Genomic DNA, 20,693 nt, shown 5'->3' with positions numbered 1-20,693 from the left:
TCATAGAATCTTAGAGTTGGAAGGAATACCAAGGAACACATTTACTTTGGTAACTGGGACATACTTTATCTGTCCACAGCAGAGAGAGTGATATGTGGACAGAAGGTTTCTTAAATGGGACAGCTTTTTCAAATGTCTATGAATTTATTATATTATTATTATCATGTTTACCTTTAGGATTATTTTATAGAGCGCCGTAGGCTTTACACAGCACTTTACAAACCAAAGATTAAGTTAAATAAAAGTCTGCCTATGGTATGCAATCTAACCAACAATGAGGAGATATAAAATTAATAAAATAAGATTATACTGAAATTACACAATAGGCTGAAATAGTGCAAATTAATACAAATAATTGATTATAAACTCACAAAATTGTGATGTAAAGATGAGAGGTGAAAGGCATCCCTGGACTGAGTTATCTTCAATTCGGACTTAAAGTAATCTAGAGAGTTGGAAGTCCGCAAGTTCACGGAAAGGTGATTCCAGAAGTAGGGAGCGACAAGGGAGAAGGTGCAGATTCAAGCAGGGCCAGAGGAAATCCTTGGTTGACTCAACTTAGGGTATAGCCCAGAGGAATGTTCAGAATGAATAGGCATCAAAGATGCTGCTGCTCCAGAGAACAGGACCTGGAACAATGGACGCAAGCTCCAGGAAAAGAGATTCCACCTCAACATAAGGAAGAACTTCCTGACAGTAAGGGCTGTTCGACGGTGGAACACACTTCCTCGGAGTGTAGTGGAGTCTCCTTCCTCGGAGGTCTTTAAACAGAGGCTAGATGGCCATCTGTCGGAGATGATTTGATTGCATTTCCTGCATGGCAGGGGGTTGGACTGGATGGTCCTTGCGGTCTCTTGCAACTCTGATTCTATGAAGGTAGGATCCTTTATTTATTTGTTTTTATTGTTATTGTTAACCACCTTCAAGTTGATCCTGAGTCATGGCAACTGTATGGGAGACATCTCCAAGATTCCCTGTTTTCCACTGCTCTGCCCAAGCCCATGTTTTACATTATAAGATCTTTTCTAGTTCTTCCATAATTGCCCTCCCCATTTCTAGTTTTCTTCTGATCTTTTGGTAGTAGTTCTCATCTGATCAACGTTTGACCCGTTGGCCTTTCTGTTGTTAGATACCTTCAAGGCATTTGACAGGGTTCAATGGAATTTTCTTTCAGGTGTGTTGAAGGAAGTGAACTTTGGAGATGTACTGCAATAAAACATCTCTACAGGCACTCAAAGAGGACAGTGCTGGCCAATGAAATAGACTCAGAATCCTTTAACCTGCACAGACGCATCAAACAAGGCTATCCACTACCTCCGTTGCTCCTTGTAACCTATATAGAAGCATTAGCTGAAATGATTAAATTCAAGTGTGTTAGGACCTCATATAAATGGCCATCCTCACAAATAATGATCTATGCAGATGACATCTTTTTAGTTGTCCAGAATCCTGAATCATCCTGCCTTGTCATAAAGCGCATGCTAGATAGCTTTGGGAAATTCTCAGTTATATGATTGCCTTTCAATCAGATTAAGAAAGAATGTCACATATTTCTAATTTACAAACATGTCCTTCTGGAGTCTCCTATTTGGGCATTTTCATCACTAAGAATTTATCTCAACTGGTCCCAAGGAACGATAACTCAGCTATTAAGTGAATGAAAGCTGAAATAAGGGAATGGAAAAAGTTGAACTTCTCATTTCTTGGCAGGATTGCCTTGGTAAAGATGTTTCTAAACCCATGATTGTTCTTTTTATTCCAATCTATTTCTATTAGTCCAGCCCCACATAAATTTAAGGTTTGGCAAAAAATAAGTAACCAATTTTATATTTCAAGTTAAAAAAAACCAGATTTCCCAAAATCGCCCGATTCACCAACGCTAAGGAAGGTGGATTAGTGATTCAGAACTCAAGACACATTTTCATGCTTTTTATCTGAACCAATTCTCCCAATCATCATAGAATCACATTCCACTAAATGAGTTCATATGGAACAAGAAGGTAATCAATTAACTGATCCTAATCTCCTCTTTTCTACTAAGGCTCAAAGGAAGTTGAGAGAGATACATAATCCATTCCTCAACAATTCTCAGGATGGCAGGAGGATCAATCCACTCTCCTTGGGCTTATCCCCATGCACCATCCATGAGGCAGGAGTCAGAATTTTAATCAGTTAAATTTGTTCTGTTGACTCCTAACATCCTTCTCCCTCAGTTTTTATTTACCTGCCAAACCATCCAGACGGAGGCAACCCTTCTCCTTATAAAATACGAAGTTAAATCTAGTGATAGTTAGAGAGAACTGGGAAATAGGAATGGAGGATCTAAGAAAGATATTTGAGTTGAGAGATAGTGAAATGGAGGGAAGGATGATTAAGAAAAAGAAGATCATGTCGGAAGGGCTGCAATGTAAAAAAGAAACAAAGAATTTCTGATAAAGAAAATGAGAAAGAGTCTGGACAGTTGATGGGATCTCAGTCTGGAATGACTGAGCTGATCAAAATTAAAGCAACATGGAGCAAAAACAAAACAAAACAAAAAACAGGCAGTTGGCTAGGTCTCACCTGTTACTGAGGATTCAAATGATGTACAAGATACCAGGGGTAAAGAAACCAGGCAGTTGCCTGAGTCTCACCCCTTTATTGAGGATTCGAATGATATACAAGATACCAGCAATAAAGAAACCAGGCAGTTGCCTGACTCTCACCCAGATTTTGAACACTCCAATAACAATAAAATAGAAAAAGATGGCAGGACAGATGCCAGATGATCGTCCCAGTCTACAGGTCAAAGAATTTAAAATTATAAAAAGGGGGAAGTGACCAGGCAGTAGCCTGGATTGTCCTCTGAGGAGATAAAAATATCTGGAAAAGAATTGAAGCAGGCAGGCCCAGCTCCATCAAGGCTAGCCCAACGAAGAAGAGCCCTCCCTCCAGTCCATCTGCCTTGGTCCAGGCCTCAGAGGGAGAGAAGAACCACTGGACCTCATCCTCTTCTCCTTTTGTGTTGTGTCTTTTAGATTGTAAGTCTGAGGGCAGGGAACTGTCAAATTAAAAATTATAATTGTAAGCTGCTCTGATAGCCATTAGAGCTGAAGGGCAGGGTATAAATACCACACACACACAAAAAAGCAAAGCAAAGCAAAGCAGGAAGGAAGGAAGGAAGCCTGGGCAGATGCAGGGCTTGCACCTTGAGAGGGGGGACAAAATAAAATACATAAAAAATAAAGTTAAACATGTTAAAAAAGGACAATTAACTGATAAAATAGTGATAACTCAAAAAGTTAGCAAAAAGCGCAAGGCTTGTTGGGGTGTGAGTATTAAAGCAAAAAATGACAGCAGAGGTTTGAGGAAATTTAACAAAAACTTTACTTAATAGAAGTCTCAAAAAACTGAAGCAAAACAATATGAATAGCACAGTACAAAATCCAGAAGCAGCAGCATGCATACATTACCATGAGGGCAGCGTGGAGAGCAGGACTCAATGAATGCTCCCAAGACCCAGTAGACCCACAAGGCAATTATACCTTTCTAATTAGTTGATGCAATCACCTGGTCTACATAGCTCATTACCATGGTCTACACCTGTCTGCTCACTAGATTCTCATCCAGTCACAACTTAATACCTGGACACCCCTCCTTGTGCACTGGATGAAGTGCATAACCAACTTATATAACATTTTGAATCAAGCCAAGCCTGGACATCATCTCTTTATGTTTTACAGCAACCAATAGCTTGGTGAACACATCAGCTACATTTTTTTGTGACGCACAATATATTAGTTGTATTACATTGGCTTGTACAACATCTCTTACATTATGATATTTTACATCAACATGCTTAGTGCGACTTTTCACCCTTTCTGTTGTTGCCATCTCGATGCATGCTTGAGAATCTTCGTAAACAGTGACAGGCTTCTCTACTTCAATTTGTAGATCTTTCAGGAGTTGTATAAACCATACTAATTCACAACATAAATCGGATAAAGCGGCATACTCAGCTTCTGCTGAAGAAACTGACACAAAACTCTGCTTCTTAGATTTCCATATTACAGGAACTTTGCTAAAAAACATAACAATGCCTGTTGTAGACTTTCTGTCCTGTACATCATTGGCAAAATCACTGTCTACATAACAACATAACTCATTTGATACAGAAGACGAAATTAATAAATCATAACTAATTGTCTCCTTTAAATATCTCATGACTCTCTTTACAGCTTGCCAGGCTGCATTGGTTGGTTTTGAACAAAAACGACTTAATATGTTTGCAGTTGCAGATAAATCTGGTCGACTCCAGTGTGCCAGATATAGTAGACTCCCTACTGCTGATTGATATAGATCTACATCATCAAACATTATATCACATTCATTTTTAACAAAGTCTACTACCATGGGAATAGCCTGACCTTTGCACTCTTCCATATGAAGTTTCTGCAAAAGCTGCTTAATTTTTTCTTTTTCACTGAGCAGAAAACTTCCATCAGCTGTTCTTTCAATTTCTACACCTAAATATTTGTGAATACTTCCCAAATGCTTTATTTGGAATTTCTCTCCCAGGTCTGCTGCAAACTTATTTACATGGTTTATAGATGGAGCAACAAAACAAATATCATCTACAAATGCAAGCACTATTTGTAAATCTTTACCTGTCCCTTTGGTAAAGACACAGGGATCAGCAATACCTTGTTTGAAACCATGTCTCAGTAATTCAGCTTCAAGGCATTTGTACCAGCATCTAGCTGACTGCTTTAAACCATAGATAGCCTTATTCAGTTTCCAAACCATATTCAGATTACTTGTTTGAAAACCAGGAGGCTGCACCATGAATATTGATTCATCCAGCTGTGCATTTAGAAAGGCTGTAGTTATATCAAAATGGTGAACTAATGCACCTGTTTGTGCAGCTATAGTGAGGATTAACCTCAGACTTTCAGCCTTAGAAGTAGGTGAAAAAACTTCATCATAGCTCTCAAATTTCCTTTGTGAAAAACCTTGAGCTACGAGCCTAGCCTTGTACTTTACTTCTCTTGAATTAGAATGTTTGATTTTGTATACCCAACGACACCCTACAGGTTTTTTATCTGCTGGCAGATTCACAACAGTATATACCTTGTGGTCATTCATGGATTTCATTTCAGCTTGCATTGCCTCTTCCCACTTTGCCTTCTCGCTGAGAGGCAAACTCAAAACTTCCTCATAACTTTGGGGCTCTAACATAATATTGCAAACTCTAATAACATTAGGAACTGAAAACCTTTCAGGTGGAACACCTTTGTTCTCTCTCTGAGACCTCCTTGGTTGAATAGTAGTGCCTTGCTCAACTGAAACCTTTGGGCTTTCCTGCCCCTCCTTTTTAACATTCCCAGGGCTTTTCTCAGGACTTTTTACCTGTTGACCACTAGATGAAGTGGTTTCATTAAGAGGAGATTGAGGTGGTGAAGGTGTAACACCAGTACTGTCTATCCCATCACTCCCATTCACAGGCAGAAGAATTTCTGAATTGGCATGAACATGCCTCCAATTGCTTTCAATGAAACTTGCATTCTGGGATATTACCACCCTCCCATAGCCTCCATCAAACCTATATCCCTTACACCCTGTGGCATAGCCCAAGAATCTTAGCTTTGCAGCTTTAGCTTGCCCCTTTCTTCTTTGTGCCTTTGGAATATGCACCCAGGCATAACTCCCAAAAATCCTTAAATGTGTAAGGTTGGGTTGCTTACCAAACAACAAAAAATATGGGGTGTTGTTGATTGCAGAGCTCCATATCCTGTTTACAAGGTAGTTTGCAGTGAGTAAAGCTTCAGCCCAATATTTAGTACTCATACCTGAGTCACATAGTAGTGAGTCTTTTACTACCTGGAGCATTCCCCCATGGCGTTCCGCTATGCCATTTTCCCAAGGCGAAAAAGGGTTGGTAAGTCTATGCAGGATGCCTTTTCTTTTCAGCCACTGCTGAAAACAGCTTGACAAGTATTCTCCTCCTCGGTCTGATTGTAATTGTGCCACCTTGTAGCCAAATTGCCTTTCTACATAGGCAACCCAATTCTTAAATATTTGAAAAACTTCCCCTTTGTTTTTCATAACATAAGCCCAGCTATAACGGCTGTAGTCATCTACAAAAGTAACAAAATATCTAGCTCCACCTAAACTGGCTTGTAATGGCCCTACCACATCAGAATGTACTAACTGAAATGGCCTTTCAGTCACCCTGTTGCTTTTCCTCCTTATTGGCTGAATTTTGCTCTTTGACTGTTTGCATATGGCACAGTCAAGAAATAACTTGCATTGTTTCACTTTGTTGTCCTCATATAGAGACCTCATTTTCTCTATCACTTTGAAACTGGCATGGCCTAAACGCCTGTGCAACAAATGAATGCATTTGTCATGTGGAGGGTTATTATCATATACTGCACCCACAGAACTCTGCTCACTGGGAGTCATATAATAAAGACCTTCCCTTTTAACCCCTCTAGCACAGAGTTCCCCTCCATTCCTGACTTCACAACCTGTGCCAACAAAAGATATTTGATAGCCTTCTGCAGTCAGACAGGCTACACTCAAAAAACTAAATTTTAGCTCTGGCACATAAAATACATTTTTCAGTGTTGTGGATAAACAGGGAACATAGCATTCTCCCATTCCCACAACGGAAACCTTAAGACCATTTCCCAACTTAATATGATCCATACTTGCAGGCTCTAAAAACTCAAAAAAGTGTCTTTGGTTCGCAATGTGGCATGCGCAACCAGAATCCATCAACCAGTTCCCTTCTTCCTGGCTTGAATGAAATGCAGCTGAAACAATCTGCGACTTGACTCCCTGCTTTTTCTTCTTCTCTGTACCACCGTGTCTCTGCAAGGTTGGACAGAAGCGTTGAAGATGCCGCGTGGAACCACAGCGATAGCACTTCCTTACAGCAAATACACCTTCTCCGCTGTTTGCCTCACCATTACATTGAGACTGAGCCGAAGAACTCTTGAAATGCTGCTTGGAAACTGCCCGCTCCACTCGGCGTTCCTTCCTTTTTGCTTCTTCCTCTAACAGACAACCAGTGAGGTAGTGCATTGTCAAGTCTTGTTCTGGAAGAACCTCCAGACTTTGGGAAAAATTGTCCCAGGAATCATCAAGGGAACTCAAAACAATAAACACTTTGTCACTTTCTTCAAAAAATCTGCCCCTCTCCGACAACTCAACAAAAAGCTGCTGCATATGCTACAAATGCTGCAAAACATCCCCTTCTGACTCCAGACGTGCTCTGTAGAGCTTCCTAGACAAGGACATCTTGGAAATAGCAGAGGTGCGAATATGGATTCCTCGCAAAGCCTCCCAACACTCCTTTGCAGACTGCAAGTGTCTTATATTGATTGATTGAAATTTTATTTATATACCGCCGTTCCTATGATCACGGCGGTTTACAAACAGAATAAGATACAATACGATACAGGTTATAAATATAATACAATAAAAATCAGAGTTTAAAAATCAAAATTAACAGCTAAAGTCCTTCATAAAAAAAAATCGTATACTACTATATATCATTAAAATCCATCATTAATCAAAATAATAAAACAATATAAAAATACAATAAATAGTATGCAGGAGCAAAACAGTCAGGACATGTGAGGGAAGGCTTGACGAAATAAATGAGTCTTAAGGTTTCTCTTAAATGACTCCAGGGAGGGGGCTAAGCGGAGCTCCTCAGGGAGAGCGTTCCAAGACTGCGGGGCCACCACAGAAAAAGCCCTTTGCGCAGTCGCTGCGTATCTTGTCTTGGGAACACTCAAAAGTTTTTCCCCACGAGATCTGAGAGTGCGGGGCTGATTGTATGGGGAGAGTCAGTCCTTCAAGTACTCTGGGCCCAAGCCATTTAGGGCTTTATAGGTAACAACCAACACCTTGTATTGTGCCCGGAAGCGAATTGGCAGCCAGTGCAGATCTGCTAGTACAGGTGTTATGTGGCTGGCCCTGGAGCTACCAGTGACCAGTCTGGCAGCCATATTTTGAACCAACTGCAGCTTCCGAGTTTGGTACAAGGGTTGCCCCATGTAGAGCGCATTACAGAAATCGAGCCTTATATGGTTGAGCTGGCTCTCTTCTACTCCCAAAACAATCCAGGAGTGAGCCTTTTGGGCAGCTATCCTCTGACCTCTGCCAGGCTGTGCTGGGGGATTTTCAACAGCTTCCCATAAACCTTCTTTAACAAGAAAAAACTGCATCTTCACAGACCAAGTCAAATAATTATGGTCATTGAGCCTCTCAAGTGGTAGACCACCAATCACTGTACTGGCCATGGCTGCTGATCTTCAACACCTTTATCCAAAAAACAAATATCAGGTGCTCAGCAAGCCCTTTTGCTTCTTGTCTGCCCAACAAAAATGAAAAAAGTGCAGACTCTTCAGACTTCTAATTTCCTCCAAACTACAACACCGCCATGGTGGTGCTGTGGGCCCATAACCATTGTTGGGGTGTGAGTATTAAAGCAAAAAATGACAGCAGAGGTTTGAGGAAATTTAACAAAAACTTTACTTAATAGAAGCCTCAAAAAACTGAAGCAAAACAATATGAATAGCACAGTACAAAATCCAGAAGCAGCAGCATGCATACATTACCATGAGGGCAGCATGGAGAGCAGGATTCAATGAATGCTCCCAAGACCCAGTAGACCCACAAGGCAATTATACCTTTCTAATTAGTTAATGCAATCACCTGGTCTACTTAGCTCATTACCATGGTCTACACCTGTCTGCTCACTAGATTCTCATCCAGTCACAACTTAGTACCTGGACAAGGCTGATCAACAAACTAATACTTACCAGGAGATTAGCGCAAAAACCATTGCAGCAGCAGCAGCAGCAGTTTCTCCTAGTTCAGAGAATAGCAGTTGTAGAGAACGAACGTTGAGTAGTCAGACCCCCCATTTGGGCAGAGAATTTTCAGATCAGCTGATTGGTCAGGGCAAGAGAAGCTTGGGCTGCCATTTTCTAATGCCAACAGTAGGCAGAGAATCCTCAAGGCAACAAGAGACCGGTCAGGATGAGACAAGCTTGATGCCTCTTTCTGAAATACCAGAGCTGGGCAGAGACAGTTCAGAGTCGCCGCAGCTGATCCAGAGCACAGAATCAGCTGCATCTGTAATAAAGAAAAAGAAATTAACATTGAGTCTTGAACATCCAAATTCATCTAGTAATATGCAAGAGGAAATACACAAACAAACTGAACTATTAACTTCGTTATTAAATGCAATAAAAGAAATGTTTAATGCAAATCAAAGAGCACATGTGAACATGGATCAACTCAATGTAAATAACTATGATATGAATAGTATAGAAAAGGAGAGACAGTGTGTAGTTAACTATTACAGCTGAACTGATGAATTTATTTGAGGAGGCTAGGGAGGAAGATGCTCAAAATAATGAGCAAAATATACAAATTACAAGACAAAAAATTGGTAAAAGTCAAAAAAGAAAGATACACATGGAAAATACTAATACAGATGAAGATCAGATACCTAGAAAGGGTACTAAGAAGTCAAAACACTTAAAGAGATAGCTATGAGGAGGATTCTGTGCAGGATGAGGAAAATCATTATGACTCATCTGGCGAAGGTCAGGGGGATGAAATAATGTCCAAAAGATTATTTCAGTCAGAAAAATTAAATCACTTTGGTATCAAGGAGCAATAGCACCTAGGAAAGGCAATACAACCATGAAAGATTTAGATTAAGGGCTGATTCTTTCAGAAAGGCTCATCATAATTCATCCTTGGCATTATATGCATCCATAGCTGCTTCTATGTTCTGTAGGGCAGCAGTGCTTTAGATTCAGGAAATTCAAAATGCAAAATAATTAGCTATAAATAAACTGTATAAAGCTTTAAATCGTATAGGGTCAGTACTTGAAAATGTAGCAGATGCAGGTCATGATTCTGAAGCATTTATAGTGAGATCCATACATACAGTTACAATTGCAAGGAGGTCTTTCTGGCTTAGACACTGGAAAGCAAACCAGAATCTAGAAATAATCTTGCAAATGTCCCATTCACGGGAAACTTATTATTTGGAGACAAAGCACTTGACAAAATACAGGTAGAAAATAAATATAAGAAGCAAATGATGCAAAATACTAAAAAAAGAGTTTTTAAAAGACAATACAGAAATTATTTTAGTGGCTATAATTCCTTTTGAGGAGGTAGTGCTGGTTTCAGACAACCTGGTTACAGACAACAAAAAAACTAGACTAAACCCATTTTATGGCAAACAGAATTTCCAAAATAAAACCAGAGAAGTCAAAAACACTCCAGCACATCTCTGTGGTCAAAGGGCATCTAGAGATTCCCAAAATGCTCCACTAGGCCTTTGTAGCTCCTCCAGCGCAATTCTAGAGACGCCTAGAGAAGTGTTATTGGCAGTTTTCCCACATCTTCCCAGCAAATGTGGAGGGACACGTAATGAGCTCACCTGCTCCTCTTTCGGCTTCTTCTCCTCTGCCTGGCTCAGGAGGAAGGCCTCTGCCAAGGCCACTGCTTGGGAGGTTGTCTCCGCTCCACACTCTCGAACCCAGCTCCCCATCTCTGGGGGAAGGACGGCCAGGAACTGCTCCAGGATCACCAGGTCCATCATCTCAGCCTTGGTGTGTCTCTCTGGCTTCAGCCACTGGCAGCAGAGATTGTGGAGCTGGCTGCAAACCTCCCGGGGCCCCAAAGCCTCCTTCTGGAAGGCAAACTGCCTGAAGTGCTGGCCCTGGACCTCAGAACTGAGCATCTTCTCCCCAAAGCTCTTCTGCATGGCTCTTATGAAAAGACTCATAGCTCTTCTCTTCTGTACTTGGCCTGACCAGTGTGAAATCCTTCTCTGAACTTATGGCAGACTGAGTCTTATTTTGCCATCATTGCACCCAGGCAGCTTTCAAGACGGCAGAAAAGCACTTTCCTCTTTTACCCGGTTCTGTCTCAGGAACTTGCCAGAAACACCAAGGCCTACAAAGAAAACAAAACAACCTGTTAATGTGCTGCTCTGAAGACCCTCTTGAGAGATGTTTTACAGCCAAATTCAAGCTGAAAAGTGGTTCTTGTCTCTGTAAAGAAAGGTCCAAAACACACTGCAGAAATAATCCAATTTCAGACCACTTTAACTGCCCTGGCTCAGTGCTAGGGAATTCTGGGTACTGTAGTTTTGTGAAACATTTAGCCTTCTGTCAGAAAGCTCTGGTGCTATAAAACAATTCCCGGGATTCTCTGGGACTGAGTCCGGAGCAATTAAAGCAGTCCCAAACTGTGTTATTTCTACAGAGTATTTTGGATCAAAGTTACCTTCCCTTTAAAAAAAGAGGCAGTGTGGTTGTGTGTGTGTGTCTTTCTTTCATACTTAGCCACAAACCAAGAATATCATCCACATTTTCAATGCAATCTCCTTCCATTCTTTCCCTCTTTCCCTCTTCATAGAATCATAGAGTTGGAAGAGACCAAAGGGCTCTGATCCAGTCCAACCCCATTCTGCCATGCAGGAACTCCCAATCAAAGCTATCCCCATTGACAGATGGCCATCCAGCCTCTGCTTAAAGACCTCCAAATACGTTTTATTATATCTCTGTGAGGCAGAAATGGTGCTGCTCTTTTAGGCCTCTCCTCTCTCCCTCCAAGGCCTTTTGCTGACCCTGACCAAATCCAGGCTGGAAAGTGGTTTTCTCCTCCAAGAGACAATGAAGGAAAGCAGGGGGTCTGCTTCTGTGTCTTTCCCTTTTCCTTCTGAGCCACAAAAGCCCCCATTTCCAATGCCCTTCCCTCCCTCTACCTCCTCCTTTGGCCTCTTTTCAGCCCTTCTTTCTCTGTGAGGCAGAAAAGGCAATGCTGCTCTCTTCAGCCTTCCCTCTCTGCCTCCAAGGCCTCCTTTTGGTGCCTGAAGCGGAGGAGGAAGAAGAGACCTAAGGGGCAGTTGTTCCCAAGGTCCTTTCTCCCTGGAAGAGGAACCTATACTGCTTGGGGGGGTCTCTCTCCTCCTCCTCCTCCTTCCTTCCTTCCTTCCTTCCTTCCTTCCTTCCCTCTGGGTCTGACTCTCTCTGGAGGGAGGGAAGGGGCCTCAAAGAGAGGGAATCCTGGAGAAAGACCCCCAGAAGCAGCACAGGCAGCGCCCCGCCCTCCCACCTTCCTCCCTGCCCTAGCCTCCCTCGCAGGGCTGTTGTGAGGCTCCTTTTAGAAAGAAATAGGGGCCAAAGAGTCCCAGAGGAGCCTAGTCCCAAGGGGTCTCTGTTGGGGGAGAGGCCTCCTCCCACCTGCAGCCCTTAAAGGGACTCAGGAGGAGGAAAAGGGGGTCCCTTTTCTTTCCTTTCCTCTCCTCCAGTCCCGCTTCAGGAGAGAGAGAAAGCCAACTAGCCAAGCCAACCCTCCTCCTTGGCCCCGCCACTTCCGGTGCAATTGAGAGACTGGTTCCTAGAGAGGCCCTGCGGGGAAACCGGAAGGACGGTCCTTCATGCCAGGACTCGGTTTCCCCTTGGAGGATCCAGAGGAGGGGGAGGAGCCTGGAGCTAAGCCCCGCCCCCTTTCTGTGGGGAAGGAAAGAAGGAAGCCTCTCTCCCTCTCTGCCTGAATCCCCTGAAGGCCCTACATAACAACAACAACAACAACAACAACAATCCCCTCTGCCTTGGAAGCTAAGCAGGGCCAGCCCTGGCTAGGAGTTGGATGGGAGACCGGATCCCAGAGGAAGGGGCTGGCAGAGTCCCCTCTGAGGCTCCTTTTCCAGTGTGAGATCCATGGGGTCCTTCCTCCCAAGTGGCCAAGAAGGAAAGGACCCCTCTTTCTCTGAAGATGCCATCCACAGATGCTGGCGAAATGTCAGGAAGAAACTCTTCTGGAACATGGGCACAGAGTCCCCCGAAAAACCCACAAAGAGTACAAGCTATATCCAAAGCAAAAAGTGGAAGAGCACCTGGCCCAGATGGGTTTTCAATAGCATATTATAAAATCTTCCGTATTAGTAGAACCCTTGCTAAATACATTTAACGCAATTCTTCAAGTAGGAACACCAAACACGTGGAAGGAAGCAAATATTGCATTAATTCCCAAGGCAGATAAGAACAAATTATTCCCCCCAAATTACCGCCCTATATAGTTATTAAATAATGACTACAAAATCTTCACAAACATTATAGCCGAAAGACTAAAGAAAATACTTAAAAATTGGATTCACCCTGATCAATGTGGATTTCTGCCTAAGAGATACACAAAGTCACATATGAGAACTCTCATAAATCTAATTGAATATTATGGGGGGGGGGGAACTCCGGGGGGAAATTTGGCTTTCTTACTACTGGATGCAGAAAAAGCTTTCAATAATTTGGATTGGAATTTTTTGGTTGAAGTAATAGAGAAACTAAATTTTGAAGAAACAATAGTGAATTGGATTAAACAGATTTATAAGGTACAGACTGCAAAAATCATAGTAAATGGAAGCAAAACAGAAGAAATCAAAATAAACAAAGGGACAAGACATTATTATTTAAAACAAGTCTAGAAATACTGTGTATGAAAATAAAGGGAGAAAACCAAATAAAAGGATCAAGAGTCAAAGGAGAGGAAATATGAGCCTACGCAGATGATTTAATTATTATAACGGAAGAACCCGAATTGAGTATAGCAAAGACACTGGAAATTATAGAAGAATTTGGAAAATGGGCTGGATTAAAAATTAATAAAACAAAATCCTCGATAATTTCACTCAATATGACAGATAAAGAGAAAAATCAGTTACAAAAGAAGATGGGAATACAAATCCAAAAGAAAGTAAAATATCTCGGAATATATCTAACAAAAAAGAATGTAGAACTTTTCAACAACAATTACAGAAAAATATGGGGCGAAATTAAAACAAAACTAACGAAATGGTCCTATTTACAAATTTCATTAATGGGAAGGATATCTATTATAAAAATGAATATTTTACCAAGGATCATGTATTACTATCAAAACTTGACTATTATATCTAAAGACTCCATCTTTAATTCGTGGGAAAAAGATATTTCAAAATTTATTTGGGGAGGAAAGAAGCCAAGGATTAAATGGAAGGTTTTAAGCGACATTAAAGAAAGGGGTGGCTAAGGATATACTATTATGCAAATTGTTTAGATTGGATAAAAGAATGGATTGTGTTGGAAAATAAAAGAACGTTAAATTTGGAGGGATACCATATAAGATTTGGTATGGCAAATTAGAGCAAAATAAAGATCTCAAGGAACATATTATAAGAAAGTCTGCTGAGAGTATGGATGAGATACAAAGAGAAGATATAGAGACATATCCCAGGATGGGTGTCACCCCAAGAGGCATTTTGAAACAGATATAACATTCTGTTAAAAAAGAAAAAGAAAAAGGGAATTTTATATGAAAAATAAAGAGGAATTAGAGAATGAGGATATAAAAATAAATTGGTTCCCATATAGGCAGTTATGAAAGAGATTAAAAAAAAAGATGTAATGCAAGAAGGAAAATGGGATCCGGTCTCCCATCCAACTCCTAGAAAAAACAGAATTAGTTGAAATAATGAGCAATAGTAAAGGAGGAAACATTGCAGGACTGTATAAAATGTGCCTAAAAATAGAATTGGAGGAAGAGACAGTCAAAGGTTGCATGATAGAATGGGCGAAAAACATCGGGAGAAAATGCAATGTGAAAGATGGGGGAAAGATTTAAATTTCACCTGTTGTATGGACATGAAAGGAAATTTATGAAAATGTTACACAGAGGGTACCTACTACCCTCGAGAATAGCAAAAACGGAAAAGAAAAAGTCAGAAGCATGCTGGAGATGCAGTAGTCCCTATGGTTCTTTCAACCACATGTGCTGGACATGCCCATAAATCAAAAAGTTTTGGAAAGAAGTTAATAAAATAATTTGGGAAGTGTACAAAATTAATGTAAGACTAGAACCAGAAATAATTTTGCTAAACATGACTGAGGGGAAAGAATTAAGGAAACATCTAAAACATCTAAAACTAATCTTATATCTAGTAACATCAGTAAGAATCATAGTGGCAAAAAATTGGAGAAAGTTTGGAGAAATAGATATTGAAGAATGGTTAAACAAAGCACTAGAATTGATTTGGATTTCCTGCATGGCAGAATGGGGTTGGACTAGATGGCCCTTGCGGTCTCTTCCAACTCTAGGATTCTATGATTCTATGGTTCAATAAAAATGGATAGACTGACAATGTTATTACATGAGAAAGAAAACTATGACCAGATATACAATGAAATGTGGAAACCTTTGATAAAATATTGTGAAAAAAGATAGGGAGAACACAACTGACAGAATGATATAGAAAGAATCCTAACTGTGAAGCATTATGAAAGAAATAATTTTTGTACTCGAATTTGGCGGGTGAGAAAATTGGTTATAACTGTTTCCAGTAAAATATAGTTACAAAGAGGAGGAAAAGATGCTTTCACTAAAAACTATGTATAGAGAAATATGTTAGAAAGAATGCTGTGTATTTTGTTTTTCTGTGTATGCACAATTAAGAGAGATTATTTGGGAAACAGAAGGGAGGGTAAAAGGGAAGACAGCATAGAGAAGTTAATACTGTATAGTTTAGTTTGTATAATTATGCTTTCATTGCGGGTTTATGATGTATATATGTGTATATATGAAATAATTTTAATCAATAAATAATAAGAATAATAAGAACAATAATGCCTCTGAGAAGGAGACCCAAGTCTAGGAAAGGAGCTCCGGCTGTCAACTTCTCTCTTTCAATGAGCCTCAAAGGGGCTCCAAGATCTCTCTGCATTCTCACAATTACGGTCTTATTTCTTGACACAGCAAAAGGAGCCATGTTTCATTTCTACTTGATAGGTTTCCAGCTTAACATTGGGAAGCCCTTAGCAAAAAACAAAAAAGTCACCAAATACAGTATATAAGACACGAACTGATATTGCTTTGTGATGGCAGTGTTGACCGATTAATATTTGGGGGGGAGGACAAGTGTTGTTTGCCATCAAGTCAACTTGGACTTAAGGAAACCCTATGGATTTGCTCAGGTCTTGCAAACTCAGGCAGTCATCGTTTCCTTGATTGAATCAATCCACCTGGTTCTTGGGCTCTTCCTTTTTTCTTACTACTTTCAACTTTGCTCACCATCACCACTTTTAAAAACAAGTCACAATAGGTACTTTTGTGATACACCCAGAGATCATAGAATCATAGAGTTGGAAAAGACCGCAAGGGCCATCCAGTCCAACCCCCTGCCATGCAGGAAATCCAGATCAAAGCATCCCCGACAGATGGCCATCCAGCCTCCGTTTGAAGACCTCCAAGGAATGAGACTCCACTACACTCCAAGGGAGTTTGTTCCACTGTCGAACAGCCCTTACTGTCAGGAAGTTCCTCCTAATGTTGAGGTGGAATCTCTTTTCCTGCAGTTTCCATCCATTGTTCTGGGTCCTAGTCTCTGGAGCAGCAGAAAACAAGCTTGCTCCCTCCTCAATATGACATCCCTTCAAATATCATATCACCTCTTAACCTTCTCTTCTCCAGGCTAAACATCCCCAGCTCCCTAAGTCGTTCCTCATAGGGGATGGCTTCCAGACCTTTCACCATTTTAGTCGCCCTCCTCTGGACACGCTCCAATTTCTCAATGTCCTTTTTGAATTGTGGTGCCCAGATCTGGACACAATATTCCAGGTGGGGCCTGACTAGAGCAGAATACAGTGGCACTGTTACTTCTCTTGATCTAGACACTATACTTTTATTGATGCAGCCTAAAATTGGATTGGCCTTTTTAGCTGCCGCATCGCACTGTTGACTCATGTACAACTTGTGGTCTATTTGGACTCCCAGATCCCTTTCGCATGTAGTTTCATTTAGCTAGGTGTCCCCCATCCTACATCTGTGCATTTCATTTTTCTGCCCTAAGTGCAGTACCTTACATTTCTCTGTGTTGAATTTCATTTTGTTAGCTTTGGCCCAGCTTTCTAGTCTATTGAGATTATTTTGAATGTTGACTTTTTGTGATTATGGCATTGCCTTCTAGATGTTCACAGACTCTCTGTTTAATGATCTGCTCCAGAATCTTTCCTGGTATTGATGTCAGACTAACTGGACGATAATTGTTGGGATCCTCTTTTTCCCCCTTTTTTGAAGATGGGGACAACGTTTGCCCTCCTCCAGTCTGCTGGGACTTCTCCTGTTCTCCAGGAGTTTTCAAAGATTATTGCCAATGGCTCCGATATTACATTTGCCAGTTCTTTTAATACTCTTGGATGTAGTTCATCTGGTCCTGGAGACTTAAATTCATTTAGATTAACAAGGTATTCCTCTACTATCTCCTTACTTATTCTGTGCTGAAATTCCCCTATTCTGTCCTCTGCTCCATTATCCTCAGGTTGAGTTCCCTTTGCCTTTTCTGAGAAGACTGAGGCAAAGAAGGTGTTGAGTAATTCTGCCTTTTCTCTATCTCCTGTTAGCATTTTGCCATCTTCTCCACGCAGTGGCCCTACCGTTTCCTTCTTCTTCCTCTTGCTGCGGACATATCCAAAAAAGCCCTTTTTGTTGTTCTTAACCTCTCTAGCAAGCCTGAGTTCATTCTGCGCTTTAGCTTTTCTGACTTTACCCCTACACATGCCTGCTATTTCTTTGAATTCCTTTTTCGTGATTTCCCCCCTTTTCCATTTCTTATACATCTTCCGTTTCAAACTCAGCTCAGTTGAAAGTTCCTTAGTCATCCATCCTGGTTTCTTGAGACACCTCTGATTTTTCTTTCTCACTGGAACTGTTTGAAATTGTGCCTTCAGTATCTCTCTTTTGAGAAACTCCCATCCATCCTGAACTCCCTTCCCTTTTAGTATTTCTGACCATGGGATCACCCTCAATACTTCTCTAAGTTTACTGAAATCTGCTCTCCTAAAGTCTAGAATGCGTGTCTGACTATGCCTGGTTTCTCCTTTCCATTGTATAACAAACTCCAGGAGAACATGGTCACTTCCACCTAATGATCCCACCACTTGTACCCCATTAACCAAGTCAACCTTGTTGGTTAGGATCAGATCTAAAATAGCTGACCCCCTTGTTGCCTCTTCCACCTTTTGGACCATGAAATAGTCTTCCAGGTAAGTGAGGAATGTGCAAGACCTTGAGGATTTTGCTGAGTTTGACTTCCAGCAAATATCAGGATAGTTGAAGTCGCCCATCACTACTACATCTCTCTTTTCTGACTGTGTGGTCATCTGTTCTAGAAAGATATCATCCAATTCCTCAGTCTGACTTAGTGGTCTGTAGTAGACTCCCACCGTAACATCCTTGTTTCCCTGCCCTTTAATTTTTATCCAGATGCTCTCCACCTGGCTTCCATAATTGATGTCCTGGATCTCTTCACTGGTGTAAATATCTCTGACATATAGTGCTATTCCTCCTCCTTTCCTGTTTGGCCTATTTCTCTTTAAAAGGTTATACCCCTCTATTTCCACATTCCAATCATGAGACTCATCCCACCAGGTTTCAGTGATGCACACGAAGCCATTTTCCTGGCATGTGGAGGGTGGGTTCACCCCCTTGTCCCCTGGGCCTTCAGCTGTCTCCAGACAGGCAACTGAAGGCCTGGGAGGCCTGTGGAAGAAGTCCCATCCTGGAAGTCCCCCCCCCCCCCCCAGCATCAGGTTAATACCCAGTGCCAGGACACCTTTTAGTTTGGACATTCAGCCCCTAAAAGGTTTACCATCACTGCCATACGCTAAGTAGCCCTTGCCTCCACACACAGGTCTTGGCTTTCTCCATCTTATGGCAAGAAGGCCTGGGCAACTGATGGCAGCCATCTTCTACAAGTCCTCCCCACCCCTCCCTGGAAGGCTCTCCCTCTGTATCTATTTTTGGAGGATATAGTGGGAAGAACTGGACTTAGCACGAGCAAGGAAGCAAGATGTGGCTGCTTTCTCACTTGCCATTAGACAACCCAATCTTTGATTTCATTTTTAATGGAGGCAGGATGGGGCTGCCACAGCAACAATTGGAGGACGCAAAGCAGGCCCTTGCGGAGGGATACCACTACTGCCATGGGATCCGGAGTTGGATTCAGAGGAGGGAGGTATGAAAATTGGAGGAAGGAACACCATCATACTAGCAGAAAACATCAGAGATATGGAAAGATTAGTGAAGAAGGTCAAAGCAAAAAGGCAGGTTTACAGCTGAACATCAAGAAAACAAAAATTGTGACCACAGACAATCTGCATAAAGTAAATGATGAAGAGTTTGAAATATCTCAAGATTTTCCATACTTGAGCTCAGTCATCAGAGTGGAGACTGCAGCCAAGAAATCAGAAGAAGACTAGGATTTGGAAGGTCAACCATGAAGGAAACTGGAAACCGATCAGAAACTTCAGTGGGTCCATAAGGCTGCAGCCAGTTATAGGGAGCTGTGGTGAGGACGCAGGGTGTCCCCCCAGTGCTGAGTTTCTTAGAGGCATCCCTGACAAACAGAGACTCCCAACCGAATGATGCTGATAAACTTTAATGGGCAATAAAACAATACAACTTTCTAGGTGTTTCTTCACACTCTTTTAGCCTCACTGAAGTTTTCCTTGCCTTTATAACTCCTCTTCCTCACTGGCCGAGGGGTCTGTGGGCCAATACCTTCCTTTGAGATTCCAACGAAATGGCCCTTTTGACCAGGAGCTTCACCTAGGTCCTCCATTTGGTGGCAGACTGAGGTCCCTGGCTGCTCTCGGGCATTTTCCCAGGAAATCCTCTTCAAGAGGATTCCTCAAACCTTCAGACCCTAGGTTCCCTGCCTGTGGGTATGGGCCCCGCCTTGTCACTGTCTTTCCTACCCTTCCTCTTCTCTCCTTTTCCCTGACCGTACTCCTTCCCCCTCCGGCCACCTTGCCCTCCTCTTCTGCCTTTCACTCCCCCTCCACCCCTTTATGTCAGAACCCTAGTTTAGAACTAGGATTCTTACATAGGTTGTGGTTGGGTAACTGGATTCTTCCATATTTGTGATTCAGAAATATGGAAGAATCTGGAAGATTAACTGGGTATATTAAAAGATGGTAACAGAAGGAAGGCCTAATGAAGGGCCAGTCGAAACAGCTGGGGAACTGGCGAAAGGGTTAACCTTCAAAGAAAAGATGAGGGGGGAGAAGCTGTGGAGAGGAACGGTAACCATGGTAATGGATGGCTTTTACAATTTACAGTTCTCAGCCTTGGAAGGGCCAGATTGAGGGGATAGCTATATGGGAACGTGCATCCCAACAGATGGTCCCGAGAAGGACAGGTTGCTTAACTGTAACGGTATTTCTTAGAGTGGTCATCTGCGAATACATACAAATGGGTTTCACTGCGCCTGCGCAGTGCTGTTCGGAAACTTCTGGAATCACTGGGCAAAGTACACTTTGCAACTTTTAGAAACTTTTTGGCAGTAACTCCGCCCACCCGTTATAAGGCCCCTGCGTTCCCGCTCTTTCCCCAGTTCCGGAATTTTACACCGCGAAAGCGACATGATAATGAGCCACAAGAGCAGGACACTGAGGGGAGGATGGGTGGAATTTGTATGTATTCGCAGATGACCACTCAGAGAAATACTGTTACAGGTAAGCAACCTGTCCTCCTTCTTCGTGGTCTCTGCAAATCATACAAATCGGTTAGACTGACAAGCTTAGGTAAGCGGCGGAGGGAGTGTCCTGAGACCAAAGTTAGGTTCAAACAAGGTGTAT

General features: G+C 41.8%; 1 protein-coding gene across 1 annotated transcript; it reads right to left on the bottom strand.

The window, feature by feature from the left end:
• Positions 1-8,082: 8,082 nt before the first annotated feature.
• On the bottom strand, positions 8,083-10,786 carry LOC149320648 (zinc finger and SCAN domain-containing protein 32-like). Its single transcript, XM_089500098.1, has 2 exons — positions 10,460-10,786; positions 8,083-9,132 (listed from the first exon to the last, which is right to left on the bottom strand). Exons 1-2 carry the CDS (start codon positions 10,784-10,786, stop codon positions 8,866-8,868), a joined length of 594 nt encoding a protein of 197 aa, XP_089356224.1. The 3' UTR covers positions 8,083-8,865.
• Positions 10,787-20,693: the final 9,907 nt, after the last annotated feature.

The sequence above is a fragment of the Sceloporus occidentalis genome, unplaced genomic scaffold (genome assembly GCF_023333645.1).
Source record: "Sceloporus occidentalis isolate IW3139 unplaced genomic scaffold, rSceOcc1.0.p SCAF_1, whole genome shotgun sequence".
In the NCBI taxonomy this organism is placed as follows: domain Eukaryota; kingdom Metazoa; phylum Chordata; class Lepidosauria; order Squamata; family Phrynosomatidae; genus Sceloporus; species Sceloporus occidentalis.
This window is presented reverse-complemented; position numbering and strand designations above follow the sequence as displayed.